The following is a 16,749-nucleotide window of genomic DNA, read 5'->3' as shown; positions in this document are numbered from 1 at the left end:
CTGGTGAGGATGTCTTCTCTACCTCCTTGGAGGTTACCTCTGAGGAAGGATTTTCTACTTCAGGGACCTTTCCTCCATCTAAAACTAGATTCTCTGAAGCTAACTGCGTGGAGGTTGAACACCTAGTTCTGTCTAAGCATGTTTTTTTTTTTTCTGAAGATTTCATTGATACTATGATTCAAGCTTGGAAGCAGGTTACTCGCAGGATTTACCATAATATATGGTGTAAATATCTTTATTGGTGTGATTCTAAGGGGTTCTCCTAGAGTCAGATGAGGATTCACCGGATTTTGTCTTTTCTTCATGATGGACTGGATAAGGTTTCTCTAAAGGGTCAGATTTCAGCATTATCTATCCTTTTGCACGAACGTCTGGCTCATCTACCAGATGTTCAAGCCTTTGTACAGGCCTTGATTAGAACCAGACCTATGTTTAAACCTGTTGCTCCTCCATGGAGTCTTTAGTTCTTAAGGTTTTACAGCATGCTCCGTTTGAGCCTATGCATGTTGTTGATATAAAACTGTTATCCTGGAAGGTTTTGTTTCTTGTGGCCATTTCTTCTGCTCGCAGAGTGTCTGAGCTTTCAACTCTGCAGTGTGATTCACCCTTATTTTACATGCTGATAAGGCGGTCCTTCGTACTAAATTTGGGGTTTCTTCCTAAGGTAGTATAGGATCGAAACATTTAATCAGGGAATTGTTCCTTTTCTTTGTCCTAATCTTCTCAATAACAACATCTTTTGCATAACTTGGATGTTGTGCGGGCTCTAAAGTTTTACTTACAAGCTACTAAAGATTTTAGGCAATCTTCTGCCCTGTTTGTTGTTTTCTCTGGTAAACGTAAGGGTCAGAAGGCCACTTCTACTACTCTGTCTCTCTGGTTGTGAAGTTTGATTTGTTTGGCCTATGAGACTGCTGGACAGCAGCCTCCTGAGAGAATTATGGCTCATTCCACTAGGGCTGTATCCTCGTCTTGGGCTTTCAAAAATGAAGCTTCTGTGGAACAGATTTGCAAGGCGGCAACGTGGTCCTCTCTGCATACTTTTTCCAAAAGGCTTCTTTTGGGAGACAGGGTTCTTCAAGCGGTGGTGCCTTCTGTTTAGGTCCTCCTGCCCTTTTTTCTCCTATGTTCATTCTGTGTCCTCTAGCTTGGGTATTGGTTCCCACTAGTACTTGGAATGACGTTGTGGACTCTCCATGTCATAGGGAAAAAAACAAAGTTTATGCTTACCTGATAAATTTCTTTCTTTCCAGACATGAAGAGTACACGACCCCACCTTCTTAATTATAATTCGGCAGTTTTTTTATGTAAACTTCAGGCACCTTTTCACCCTTGTGTTTCTTCCTTTCCATTTGCTTTGGCTGAATGACTGGGGGTTATGGGTAAGGCAGTAACCCTTAATAGCTTTGCTGGGGTGCTCTTTTCCTCCTGCTGGCCAGGAGTTGAATATCCCTCTAGTAATCGGAATGATGTTGTGGACTCTCCATGTCTGGAAAGAGAGAAATTTATCAGGTAAGCATACATTTTTGTTTTTCAGGATGAATAACCTTTTGGATTTTAATATATGTTAAATACAAAACTATCTATAGATTTTATATCTTTAAATAAAAATAAAAAAAAATAAACTTTTTTTTATTTTATATATATATATATATATATATATATATATATATATATATATATATATATATATATATATATATATATATATATATATATATATATATATATGAGACAAAGAGAAAGATTGTGACACCGGCGCAAGTATAGGTATTGCTAATGTATTATCTGAAGGTAAATATTGAGTAGGAATATTATAATTATAAATGAAGTATAGTTAGCTCACTATGCAGCCCCAAAATTACTTATTAGAAAAGTGGGATCCCCAAACCCCACAAAACTAATAGAGCCCAAAAAATATAAATCCAAGAGAAGGTAAAATATAGAGGCGCTTAGTGTAAGGAGCTAGTTACAATATCTATAATAAGACACATAAAGTACAAAGTGTTACAATAATGCACTGCTAATTGATATTAGGGGAAAAACCCAGATACATATAAAGCTATCACAGAGTTAACAGTAGTAATATTTACAATTATGTAGCTGATATAAAATAATGTTGCTAATATAAAACACCTGCAGCTATCTGTATAATATATAGAGAAATTAATATGGCAAATAATATTAATATTAGTAGAACACCACAGATGACAAAAAAGTATCGCAGTACATACAGTTAGTACAGGCAATTTAACAAAGAAAAACCACAAGAGTGTGCATGCAGTTAGAGTCCATATGTGATACTGTTGTGACCAAAAAAGGAGAAAAAGGTGGAAATCCCAAGGTGGCGGATCACACTGTCCCCTCAAGGGGTTCTACTTACTCTCCTTTACCTCAATCTGTATGAGGTAAGTGTCGCGTGAGGTAAGTAGAAAATCCTTCCTTGTAGTGGCAAGTATCCTATGGCTTGTTTCCTGTCTTCCAACACTGATAGGCTGGTGTTGGTGAGACTGTCACGGGTTACCAGATAGATACAGAAGGCACAGCTGGTTTGAGGAAGGCTGTCACTGGTACGATAGACACAAGATACTAGCGGGTACTGTTGGTGAGACTGTCACAGGATATTAGATAGGTACAGCAGGCACAGCTGGTTTGAGGAAGGCTGTCACTGGTACGGTAGACACAGGATACTAGCGGGTACTGTTGGTGAGACTGTCACAGGATATTAGATAGGTACAGCAGGCACAGCTGGTTTGAGGAAGGCTGTCACTGGTACGGTAGACACAGGATTCTCAGCAGGCACAGGATACCTATTAGTCACTGTCCCCCTCACACTGCACAAAGTAAAACATATTTAGTCAGATATATATATATATATATATATATATATATATATATATATATATATATATATATTTCACCCTATGGTTAATTGTGTTTAATTTATGGAATTTTTTTTTTTTCCTAATCGAGTTTATTTAATAAAAAAACATGCAAAAATTTACAGAGCTCCCCTTCTATGTACAATGCCCATAATTGCCTGCTGTAAGTATAGTTTTTTTTTTTTATGTGATACAACTGTGAGTTAAATTGTGTTATAGACAATTGTTGTGTGTTCTGCAAGGAACATACATGATCATACTCACACATCATGCACCGAATTGCTTTTCTCCTCCTTCCGTTACTAAAAATTATTTTGGCCTACAAAAAAATATATATTTTTGGTCCCCAAGTTCTATCATTTATCTCCACTTAGTTTGCCGCAAAAATATAATAAAGTACCATATTAGAAGTTACCATTTTTTCTGTTTTCCAGGTCTTCTCAATGCAAAATATGGTCGTTGTTGGACAGAGCATCGGAAATTAGCTGTGAGTTGTTTTCGGACTTTCGGGTATGGTCAGAAGTCTTTTGAAAACAAAATTTCAGAAGAATCTTTATTTTTCATTGACTCAGTTGATACTTACAAGGGAAAAGCATTTGATCCTAAACATTTAATAACCATAGCTGTCTCCAATGTCTCCAATCTTATAATATTTGGAGAGCGTTTTAGATATGACGACAATGATTTTTTACACATGATTGAAATATTCAGTGAAAATATTGAACTAGCTACAAGTGCTTGGGTCTTTCTATACAATGCATTCCCTTTAATTGGCCTTGTTCCTTTTGGGAAGCACCAGCACCTTTTCAGAAATGCCTCAGAGGTATATGACTTTCTTCTCAAAATTATTGAACGGTTCTCTGAAAATAGAAAGCCACAATCGCCCCGTCATTTTATTGATGCTTACCTGGATGAGATGGAGAGAAGTGAGGGTGACCCAGATTCCACCTACTCTACAGAGAATTTGATTTTCTCAGTTGGGGAACTCATTATTGCTGGGACTGAAACCACTACTAATGTTTTAAGATGGGCAATTTTGTTTATGGCCCTTTACCCGAACATACAAGGTGAGTCAGTTATTCAGAGTATATCGTGACTTGATAAATTGTTAGAGATCTCTGCAGATCTTTATGATGATGTTACAAAGTTGTATTTTGAAATCTATGGAAAATAACAAAATGTTCTACACAAATGTTTTAATTTTTTTATTTAGACAGAGAATAAACTTTAAAAAAGTTACCAATTTACTTCCATTATCAAATTTGCATTGTTTTTGTTATTCTTTGGTTAAGAGATATTTAGATAGGTAGCGTGCACATGCCTAGAGCACTTCATGACAGGAAATAGTGTTGCCATCTAGTGCTCTTGCCAATGTATAACCGTTATAAAACTGCTGCCATCTAGGGCTCTTGCTAATGTATAACATTATTATAAAACTGCTGCCATCTAGTGCTCTTGCCAATGTATCACATTGTTATAAAACTGCTGCCATCTAGTGCTCTTGCTAATGTATAACATTGTTATAAAACTGCTGCCATCTAGTGCTCCTGCTAATGTATCACATTGTTATAAAACTGCTGCCATCTAGTGCTCCTGCTAATGTATCACATTGTTATAAAACTGCTGCCATCTAGTGCTCTTGCTAATGTATAACATTGTTATAAAACTGCTGCCATCTAGTGCTCCTGCTAATGTATCACATTGTTATAAAACTGCTGCCATCTAGTGCTCCTGCTAATGTATCACATTGTTATAAAACTGCTGCCATCTAGTGCTCTTGCTAATGTATAACATTGTTATAAAACTGCTGCCATCTAGTGCTCCTGCTAATGTATAACAGTGTCATAAAACTGCTGCCATCTAGTGCTCCTGCTAATGTATCACATTGTTATAAAACTGCTGCCATCTAGTGCTCTTGCTAATGTATAACATTGTTATAAAACTGCTGCCATCTAGTGCTCCTGCTAATGTATAACATTGTTATAAAACTGCTGCCATCTAGTGCTCTTGCTAATGTATAACATTGTTATAAAGCTGCTTCCATTTAGTGCTCTTGCTAATGTATAACATTGTTATAAAGCTGCTGCCATCTAGTGCTCCTGCTAATGTATAACATTGTTATAAAACTGCTGCCATCTAGTGCTCCTGCTAATGTATAACATTGTTATAAAACTGCTGCCATCTAGTGCTCTTGCTAATGTATAACATTGTTATAAAACTGCTGCCATTTATTGATCTTGCTAATGTATAACATTGTTATAAAACTACTGCCATCTAGTGCTCTTGCTAATGTATAATATTGTTATAAAACTGCTGCCATCTAGTGCTCTTGCCAATGTCTAACATTGTTATAAAACTGCTGCCATCTAGTGCTGCTGTCACGTGCACACTCCTGAACTTACCTTCCTGCTTTTTAACAAAGGATTACAAGAACTTTGATAATAGAAGTACATTGGAAAGTTGTTTAAAATTGTATTTTTATCTGAATCATGAAAGAAAAAATGTGGGGTTTATGTCCCTTTTAAAAGAGAATGTATGTTTAAAAAAAAAAAAAAGCAAGCTGGATTTAAACATGGTCTATTATTACTAGAGATGTGATTATTTTTTTTTTTAGTTTGTGTGTGTGTGTATACGTATGTACTATTACTGGTAAAGTGAGAAATCCAGGTAATGTGATGCTAGAATTACCCAAGTGGCTGTGGGTAAAGCCTGATGTACTGTAATTCCCCCATCTACACTATATTATAAAAAAATAAAAAAAATAAAAAATAATTTTGCCCCACCGATCCTCTGGCATTGTAATTCCCCCATATTCACTTTCTTTTTTTTTTTGCCTCCATCTGGGGTGATGGAGGCAAAAAAAAAGAAAGTGAATATGGGGGAATTACAATGCATCAAATATGTTTGATGCAGTGACTCGATCAGTCTGATGGGATTTACGATCATATATCAGGCTTTACCCACAGTTGCTTGGGTAATCCTAGGATTACCCGGATTTCTGACTTTACTGGCTTTACTGGGAATTATATATATATATGGCAAATTTAATATAATGTACTGAGAGAAGGGAGTTACATATTTTATTTTGTGGGAATTAAATCTGTAGTTATGGACACAGATGAAAATTTACCTTTTTCTTGTGAAAAATGTTTACTTTGCTTGGAGACTCAGATTGTTCCTCCTGTGGAATTTTGTTCCTCATGCTTATCTAAAACCTTAATGTCTAGAGATACGATTAACCCTTCTGAGCCATGTGTTTCTCAGGAAAATGTTGTTCATAATATGCCTCATCTTTCTCTTCAAACGTCCCAAGCTGTTTCACATGCAGTGCCCTGTGGTCCCTATCAATTTACTCCTGGGGGTGTTTATTTACTGAGAGATTTTGCTGCCAGATTACGTCTGCTGTTAGTGCTGCTTTACCAGCTTTCCCAGTTGCTGGGAAGAGAGAGGAAATCTAAGAATTTATTTCTAAGCAAGAGTTCTGACTCCGCTAAGACTGCGTTAGTCAATATCTCTCTCATTTGTCTGATGAAGAGGATACCTCTGTAGCTTCTGAGGGAGATATCTCAGCCTCTGACTCTGTAGTGGGAAATTCTACAGATTCAGAGGAGGTTAATTTTAGATTTAAGCTAGAACCTCTCTGGTTACTTTTAAAGGAGGTCCTTGCTACTTTAGAAGACTCTTCTGTCGCTGAGAACCCAAAAAAGACCTTAATAGAGTATATGATGTACCTTCATTTGTGGAAGTGTTTCCAGTTCCAGACCGTATGTCAGAAATAATAGCTCAGGAATGGGGGGAAAAAACAGGGATTCCTTTTCCCCCGTCCCCTGTTTTTAAAAAAATGTTTCCTGTTGCTGACTCTATACGTGACTTGTGGCGTACAGTGCCCAAGGTTGAGGATAGTTGTTCTTTCAAGGATCTCATGGATAAGAAGCTAGAGGCTTACGTAAGAAAGATGTACATTCATCAGGGATTACAGTGGCAACCTATGACAAGTATTGCTAGAGTTGCAGGGGCAGCATCTTATTGATGCAATGCCTTGTCTGACCTAATTTCAGAAGAGACCACTATAGATTAGATATAGGATAGGATCAAGGCAATTAAGTTGGCCAATACTTTTATCTGTGATGCCAACATGTAAGTGGTTAGACTGGGAGCCAAGATTTCTAGTCTAGCTGTTCTAGCTCGCAAAACTCTGTGGTTAAAGTCTTGGTCTGCAGATGTAACATCCAATTCCAAACTTCTGTCTTTACCTTTATAAAGGCAAGACATTATTTGGTCCTGGTCTGGCTGAGATCATTTCTAAAATTATGGGTGGAAAGGTATCTTTCCTACCTCAAAACAAGAAAAATAGACCTAAGGGTCACCAGAATTCTAATTTTCGTTTCTTTTGTAACTTCAAAGGACAGAAGTCTTCCGGCTTGGAAGAGGAGGAACAATCCAGGATCTCATGGAGGTCCAGTCCGCCTTGGAATAAGGGGAAGCAAGCCAAGAAGCCTTCCTCTGAATCTAAATTAGCATGAAGGGAACAACCCCAATCCAGTCTTGGATCAAGCGGGGGGCAGGCTTCTCTTTTTTTTTCGACAGGCTTGGATACGTGATGTCCCAGATTTTTGGGCTGTGGACATTGTATCCCAGGGTTACAGAATAGGATTCTGGGAGGTTTATCCTGTCACGGTTATCTGCAAACCATGTAAAGAGAGAAGCCTTCTTAAACTATGTAAAGGACATATCTTCCCTGGGAGTAATTGTTCCTGTTCCCGTAGAGGAACAGGGTCAAGGATTCTATTCAAATCTTTTTGTGGTTCCCAAAAAGGAGGGAACTTTCAGTCCCACCCTAGACGTAAAGTGTCTCAAATTCCTCAAGGTTCCGTCCTTCAAAATGGAAACTATTCGTTCCATTCTTCCCTTGGTCCAAGACGGTCAGTTCATGATGACCATAGATCTGAAAGACTTGTATGTTCATGTTCCCATTCAAAAAATTACCAGTTTCTGAGGTTTGCATTTCTGGACATTCTAGTTCAAGAATCATCTTTTCATCTAGCAAGATCTCATACCGAGATGTTGTTGTCTATTCTATGTTCCCACGGGTGGAAAGTGAATCTAGAAAAGAGTTCCCTAGTAAGGGTTTGCTTCTTGGGGAAACAATTATAGATTCTATATACATAAAAAACAATCTGATGGATGTCAGAAAAGCCAAACTTCTTGCCTTTCATTTTAGTCTTCTAGCTGCCCAGCAGTATCTCAATGCATGGAGTGATTGGTCTGATGGTTGCGTCTATGGACATCATTCCTTTTGCTCGGTTCCATCTGAGACCTCTGCAACTATGCATGCTCAATCAATGGAACGGAGACCACTCGGATTTTTCGCAGAGGATAGATCTGGATGCCCTAACAAGAAACAGTCTCTTGTGGCGGATTTTACAGGACCATCTGTCTCGGGGTACATGCTTCCTGAGACTTGCTTGGGTGATTGTGACCACGGACGCAGTTTGGGTCTCTTCAAAAGCTCAGGGCCTTTGGGCTCGGGAGGAGTCTTCTCTTCCCATAAACATCTTAGAGTTGAGAGCAATCTGCAATGCCTTGACAGCTTTGCCTCAACTATCCTTGGTCTAGTTTATCAGATTCCAATTGGACAACATCACCTCAATGGCTTACATCAACCACCAGGGAGTTGCCATCTACATTCCAGGGGTGAAAAACTGGGAAGCGGATTTTCTGAGCAGGCAGACTTTTCATCCCGGGGAGTGGGCTCTCCATCCGGAGGTATTTGCAATGATTACCCTCAGGTGGGTGATTTTGGAGTTGGATCTGATGGCATTGCATCAAAACGCCAATCTTCCAAAGTATGGTTCAAGATCAAGAGATCCTCAAGCCGCTCTGATAGATGCTCTGGCGGTTCCTTGGATCTTCAGTATAGCATACATGTTTGCTCTCTTTGCACGAGTCATCGCTCGTATCAAAAACAGGAGATGTTGTCAGTGATTCTAATAGCTTCTGCCTGGCCTCGCAGGATCTGGTTCGCGTATCTGGTAAAGATATCATTTCTTCCTCCTTGGAGGTTGTCTCTGAGGAAGGACCTTTTACTTCAGGGTCCTTTCCTCGACCCAAATCTGGATTCTCTGAAGTTGACTGCTTGGCTAGGCGTGGATTCTCTAAGGTCATTCATACCATGCTTCAGGCTCGTAAGCCTTTAACTCGTAAGATTTACCACAAGGTATGGCGTAAATACCTTTTTTATTGGTGTGAATCGAAGGGTTTCTCTTGGAGCAGGGTAAGGGTACCCTGAATTTTGGCTTTTCTTCAGGAGGGCCTGGATAAAGGTTTGTCAGTCAGCACTCTGAAGGGTCAGATTTCTGCACTGTCTATTCTTTTGCACAAACGTCTGGCAGATCTGCCAGATGTTCAATCTTTTGTTCAGGCATTGGTCAGAATCAGGCCTGTGTTTAAACCTGTTGCTCTTCCTTGGAGCCTTGTTCTTATAGTTTTGCAGCAGGCTATGTTTGAGCCAATGCATTCGGTTGATGTTAAGTTATCTTGGAAAGTCTTGTTTCTTTTTGCTATTTGTTCTAGTCGCAGAGTTTCCGAGCATTCGGCTCTGCAGTGTGATACCCCTTATCTTATTTTTTTAATGTGGATAAGGCGATCCTTCGTACTAAGTTGGGATTTCTTCCCAAGGTGGTATTGGATCGCAATATCAATCAGGAAATGATTGTTCCTTCCTTTTGTCCTAATCCTTCTTCTACGAAGGAACGCCTCTTGCATAACCTGGATGTTGTGCGTTCTCTAAAATTTTACCTTCAAGCTACTTAAGATTTTCTGCAATCACCTGCACTGTTCGTCGCTTTTTCTGGTAAGGGTCAGAAGACCACTTCTACTACTCTTTCTCTTTTTGGTTGAGAAGTGTTATCAGGTTAGCTTATGATATAGCCGGACAACAGCCTCCTGAGAGAATTACAGCTCATTCGACTAGGGCTGTCTCTTCTTCCTGGGCTTTAAAAAATAAAGCTTTTGTGGAACAGATTTGCAAGGCAGCTACATGGTCCTCTTTGCATAACTTTTCCAAATTCTACAAATTTTATACTTTTGCCTCGGCTGAGGCTTCCTTTGGGAGAAAAGTTCTTCAAGCGGTGGTGCCTTCTGTCTAGGTTCGCCTGTCTTGTTCTCCCTCCCTTTCATTCTGTGTCATTGGGTATTGGTTCCCACTAGTAATTGGAATGAAGTTGTGGATTCTCCATGCCATAGGAAATGAAACAAAATTTGTGCTTACCTGATAAATTTTATTTATTTCCAGGCATGGAGAGTCCACGACCCGCCCTTATTTATATTTAAGACTGCAGTTTTTTTTTTATAAACCTCAGGCACCTCCTATACCTTTGTGTTATCTTTTTCCATTTCCCTTCGGCTGAGGAGTTGAATATCCCACTAGTAATTGGATTGAAGTTGTAGACTCTCCATTCCTGGAAAGAAATACATTTATCAGATAAGCATACATTTTGTTTTTCACGTTCAAATTTGTTGATATGTTCATCATCTATTATTATTATTAATTTTTTTTATTTTTTTTTTAAAATTAGTTAATAAATGATAACCACATGCTAAAGGGACAGTCTAGTCAAAATGAAACATTCATTATTCAGATAGGACATGTAATTTTAAACAACTTTCCAATTCCTTTATCAAATTTGCTTTCTCTTATTCTTTGTTGAAAGCTATACCTAGGTAGGCTCATATACTTATTCCTAAGCCTTTGAAGGCTGCCTCTTATCTCAGTGGATTCAGACATGTTTTTCACAGTTAGGCAACGTTAGTTCATGTGTGTCTGCTAAGTGGCTCACCAGCTGTATCTGTTCAGGTTCAGCAGTGCTCTGTACTTCTTAGAACTATGTATAACCCCTTTATGGGTTTAAACACATAGCACTGCAGGGCTGCTAGTGCTAAAATTACATAACACATTTTAGTGATCTAATAACCCTTTAAATTACATTTTGCTTTTAAAATACAGTAGGTTTGTAAATTTCACTTAAAACAGTACTTAGGCTAATTTGGTACTCTCTAAAATGTATGTTCTGATAATTTTATAAATGAACATTTTCCAACTATAAATAATTAATTAGGAAATGTGAAGCATCAGTGAATTTTAGTTTATCAATGCATCTAATTATCAAGTCTAAGGCTAATTGGGGAAACTATAGGCTGCTTAGAAATATATTTATAGTTCAGTTATTTAATGCAAATTCAAAAATATAAAATTGCTAAATTTCTTCAGCACTAAAAACATTGTTTTTTTGTTGTGTTTTTTTTTTTTTTACATATATATATATATATATATATATATATATAACAGGTCAAGTTCACAAAGAAATAGACATGGTCGCTGGACCAAACAGAGTGCCAACATTGGAAGAGAGATCCAGAATGCCATATACAGAAGCAGTGTTACACGAAATACTACGTTTTTGCAACATCGCCCCTTTAGGAATCTTCCATGCTACTTCAAGAGACACTGTTGTACGTGGATATTCAATCCCAGAAGGTACAACGGTCATAACAAATCTTTATTCAGTCCATTTTGATGAAAAATATTGGAGTGACCCTGAAGTATTTTATCCTGAACGGTTCTTGGATGCTAGCGGCCAATTTGTTAAGAAAGAAGCATTTGTTCCTTTTTCATTAGGTAAGAACTATTATTTTAGTCATCCAGTTCTTTGTTTAAATTCTTGATGTAATTACCTTGATGTTGCAATGACCATGAAAAAAAGATGAAATAATGTAGTGCCCCAGACTCTTAAATCATAATGACATAGTATAAAATATTAATGGGGAAACTAGACGTAGACCCCCTGTCCAATGTGCCTAGAGGAATATGGCTGCACCTCACTGACAAGGCCCACAGAAAGCCGAAGCTATTTTCTGTGGTTGCCATATCCCTTGTTCAGAGGAGAATTGTCTGATATTTTCAGGGCTGGACTTAATAAATACTTTTGGGTTTCAGAAATAGCATACAATTTTCAGATTTACTTCTATTATCAAATTTGCTCCATTCTCTTTGTATCCTTTGTTGATGGAAAGCAATGCTCTACTGGGGCCTACCTACATATGCTTTTCAATAATGGATACCAAGAGAACTAAGCAAATTAGGTAAGAGAAGTAAATTGGAAATATATATATATATATATATATATATATATACAGTACATAGTGTGTGTGTATGTATGTGTATATATATGTATGTATGTATATGTGTGTGTGTATGTATGTATATATATGTATGTATGTATGTGTGTATATATATATATATATATATATATATATATATATATATATAAAATGTGTGTGTGTGTGGTATATGTATATGTGTGTGTATATATATATATATATATATATATATATATATATGTTATATGTATGTGTATGTATACATACACATATACATACACATATATATATATATATATATATATATATATATATATATATGTGTGTGTATGTATACATACACACATAACATATATATATATATATATATATATATATATATACACACAAACACACACACACACACACACACATATATATAATAATATTCTCAACCCATACTAAGTTTAAAGAAGCTCACTGAATAGAAGATTGTCTAGAGTAGAATAGATCTTCACAAGTACCTAAGTGTGAGGAGGGAGGGGCAAGCATTGAAAATTAAATTTAATATTGTTTTATTTAAATTATTATTCAAGTAATGGCTATTTTTTTTTCTTTATTTAAATAAATAAATAAAACTATGTAAATTGTTATTATTTTTCTTCTTCCAATAAAGTACAGCTGAAAGGTTGATAAAATATCAATGATTAACCTATTAAACTGGATATAGTTCACCTGCCAATAATTTCAGTCATGTCAATGCCCTATCTCTGCATATCTAATGATATATAACAGTAATGGTCTGATATAACTGGAAAAATAATATGAAGTTATTATTTAAAAAAAAACATTTAAATAATTCTTGCTGACTAGTGAATTAAATTGTGATTGAAATCAAATCCATCCTGTAAAGTACCATTTTGTATATTAGTGGAATTCCCTACCTAATACTTAATTACATAGTAATAAAGGCTGAAAAAAGTCCATCAGGTTCAATCATTCACAGATTCCTGTTACTGCTGATCCAAAAGAAGGCAAAAAAATAAATAAATGAAGTGATTTCCAAATATGCCTCAAAGGGAAAAAATCCCAAAGTGTCAATTCTATTTCTGTGTGGCACAAAAAACTACCATACACATTTTTGTTATCTACTGGTACGTTGAAGTGCGCACACATTTCTAGAGTCGCTATTTTCAGCCGGAGTGTCCTAACCCTATGCAGTTAAGGTTGAATGTGAACATTTTTTTCAAATTGTTTATGGTATTTTTAGGTTTAATTTAACTTCTTGAAAAGTCTTTAAATGGCATGTCTCATAGAAGCATCTTGTAGTTTCAATACTACAAAATCATTGGGGGAATAAAATGATCTTTAGAACTATGTAGGCAAGTTTTTAGACGTACACTAACAATGATTTTTGTTAGTAAAGATATTAAAATGAATTTGTTTTGATGGCTAACCAGTGTGCATTGTTATTTTTAATAGAATTGTGTGTTTTTAATATTTATGTATCTCTGTTCTACGTGTAGGAAGAAGACATTGTCTTGGTGAACAGCTCGCCCGTATGGAAATGTTCCTTTTCTTCACCGCTCTACTCCAGCAATTTCACCTGCATTTTCCACATGGGTTTGTTCCGAATCTCAAACCAAAACTCGGCATGACCTTGCAACCACATCCATACCTAATCTGTGCTGAGAGACGCTAGGGTCATTGAAAGACATTTTAATTTTACTGAAGAACTTAAACCAGGATTAGCGGAAGGTGCATTCAACTTTATATGTTTTTGTTATTGTCTATACAAATATATAGAATCTTTTAAAAGCCTGAGTGAAATTTAAAAATGTGTATGATCTCTTTTGTGACAAGGGTGTATTTCAGTAGGACAACACCAAAGCAATAAGCTATATTATATGACCAAAATATATCAGGTGGGGGCAGTAATACTTAGCAATATTATAACACATTTTTTGTTATTTTTAAATATATATGTAAGCTATCCAAAGCACAAATTTAATTGCATCATTTAATATAAATTGAATTAATGGTAATTTGTGCAAGAACCATTGACCATTTTTAGTATTAGCTAATTTTAGCTTATTATTGGCTTAAATTTTAGCTGGGTGGTGTGCCCATTAACTATGTCCTAGGGAAACACTGATGTTTATATTATCAATGCCAGTAGTATGCAGAGACACAGCAATAATTTACTTTTATAAATGGTGCTAGGAATGTCGCCCTTCAGCATTTCAGCAAAGCTTTTTTTTAAAAAAAATATTACTTTTTAATGTAAAAGTTTTTTTTTATGTTTTTAAATGCATTAAAAAAAAAGCTGGAAGTTTTCGTGTCTAATTGAAAACTAACTATCTCTCCAAATATATATTGCATTTGTATATTTTTATATATTATTTTTGATATTTTATTCATATTTATATGTACTAATAATATGACGCATAAATAATATTTGAAAACTGATAACTTTTTTTTTCTTCACATTAAAATGATTACTTACAAAAGATGCTACACTTGTCTATTATTCATTTTGATTGAATCTGGTTATTTTAAAGTGGTGGTAAATGTTAACTATTCTGAATAGCTCAATGTATTCCTTAATGATCATTATTGTTAATCACTAACTTTTAATTTTTTATATTTGCCCCATCATTTTAAAAATGTATATATTACTCTTACCTGACAACAGAAGCTTACTTCTCCCCCTCTCTTCCTGCTTTGTGTGATATGACGTAGAGAGCAGTCCCACCCGCTCCCTACGCAATTATCTCTGAGGATTTCTACCTTCAACCAACTGTAGTGGCAGAAAATAGTTATACTTGTGAGGGGTGTAATCATATCATCGAAAGGCTCCAGCTGGGCCTGCGAACGATTGGATATTAGAAGAACGTGACCTCAAAAAAAGTGCTTGAAAATAGACGGACGGAGGATCAGCGGCAGTAATAAAGATGATTCATTGATATTGTATACATCAGGCCTTAGACTGGACAATATTTCTTTCATGTAAATAGCAAGAGTCCATGAGCTAATTAAAGTATGGGATATACATTCCTACCAGGAGGAGGCAAAGTTTCCCAAACCTCAAAATGCCTATAAATACACCTCCCACCACACACATACTTAAGTTTTACCTCCTATGGAGGTGGTGAAGTAAGTTTAATTTTATGATTTCTTCTATGATAAGCGCTTCTAAGCATTCTGAAGCCCAATTCCTCTCAGAGTACAGTGTTTGTCAGAGGGACGTGAAGAGAGTATTGCCTGTTGATTTTTATGGTTTAACTCATGGGAAATCTTTTCAAGGGTTCTCTGTTCTTGGTCGTAGAGATTCATCTCCTTCTTCCCTTTTCAGATCGACGATATACTCTTATATCATTACCTCTGCTGATATGTTTCAGTACTGGTTTGGCTATCTGTTATATGTGGATGGGTGTCTTCGGTAAGTATGTATCATTATTTAAGACACTCTCAGCTATGTTTGGCGCTTTATGTATTTAATATAAAGTTTTAAATATATGTATTTACTTATATTTGCCATGAGTCAGATCTATGTGTATTTCCCTTTACAGTCTAACAGTTTCAGTATGAGAATCATGTTTTAGTAAGTTTATTAAAAAAAAAATTCCAATTTAACTTGTATTTTCCATAAATTTTTGCGGGCAAATCTAGGCTCGCGAGAGGGCAAAATGCTGTTATTTATTGCGTCATTTTTGGCGCAAACTTTTTTGGGCGCAAATTATTTCCGGATGTTTGGCGCCAAAACATTTTCACTTTGCGTTGTGCGTCATACTTGGTTCCAAAATATTTTTTGGTTGTATTACCCCACTTACTTTTTGCTCCCTGCTCTCTTTATATTCTAGAGGGCTATGCTGTTTGCTTTTCTGCTTATTTAGCATATGCACTTTTTCCCATTCCTGAAACTGCTATATGAGGAAATTGGATATTTTGTTTAAATGTTGTTTTTTTTTTTACTTTTACATTTTGCAAGATGTCTGTCTGATCCTGTCTCGGAAGCTACTGTAGGAACCATGCTGCCTGAACACAGTTCTACCAAAGCTAAGTATATCTGTTGTAAGCAAGCTGAGATTATATCTCCGGCTATATTATGTAACTGTTGTCATGATAAGCTTTTGCATGCCGATAATGTTTTTATTAGTACTAGTACAGCACCTGTTCCCTTAACATCTAATGTACATGATATCCCTGTTGATATGAAAAATTATATTGATGATGCAATACAGGCGGCTATGACTGCTATTCCACCTTCTAATAAATGTAAAAGGTCTTTTCAATTTCTCATAAAACTGATGAAATTTGTGATGACCAACAACATACTGAAATATCCTCCTCTGAAGAGGATCTCTCTGGTTCAGAAGATCCTACTTCAGACATCTTTTTAAGATTGAATATATTCGTTCTTTATTGAAAGAAGTATTGGTTACTTTGGGTATTAAGGAGTCTGATCCTCTTGATAACAAAACCAGTAAACGTTTAAATTCTGTTTTTAAACCTTCTGTGATTACTCCTGAGGTTTTTTCCTGTTCCAGATGCGGTTTCTGATGTGACTGCTAAGGAATGGTCTAAGCCTGGTGCTTCTTTTAATCCTTATTCTAGGTTTAAGAAGTTATATCCTTTACCAGTGGCTAATTTGGAGTTTTGGGAAAAAGTTGATGGGGCTATTTCTACTCTTGCCAAATGTACTACTATTCCTATGGAAGATAGTACT

At 36.2% G+C, this 16,749-nt stretch overlaps 1 protein-coding gene across 2 annotated transcripts in view; it reads left to right on the top strand.

The window, feature by feature from the left end:
• Window positions 1-14,539, top strand: part of LOC128666172 (vitamin D 25-hydroxylase) — a 34,789-nt gene extending 20,250 nt beyond the window's left edge. For both annotated transcript variants that reach the window (XM_053720624.1, XM_053720623.1), the window contains exons 3-5: window positions 3,317-3,949; window positions 11,230-11,559; window positions 13,547-14,539. In XM_053720624.1, coding sequence (XP_053576599.1) covers window positions 3,317-3,949; window positions 11,230-11,559; window positions 13,547-13,722 — 1,139 coding nt within the window. In that variant the 3' untranslated portion in view covers window positions 13,723-14,539. The remainder of the gene's footprint in view (window positions 1-3,316; window positions 3,950-11,229; window positions 11,560-13,546) is intronic.
• Window positions 14,540-16,749: the final 2,210 nt, after the last annotated feature.

Source organism: Bombina bombina, chromosome 7 (genome assembly GCF_027579735.1).
Source record: "Bombina bombina isolate aBomBom1 chromosome 7, aBomBom1.pri, whole genome shotgun sequence".
Classification (NCBI taxonomy): Eukaryota; Metazoa; Chordata; class Amphibia; order Anura; family Bombinatoridae; genus Bombina; species Bombina bombina.
The sequence above is the reverse complement of the archived record's forward strand: the minus strand, read 5'-3'. Positions and strand labels throughout refer to the sequence as shown.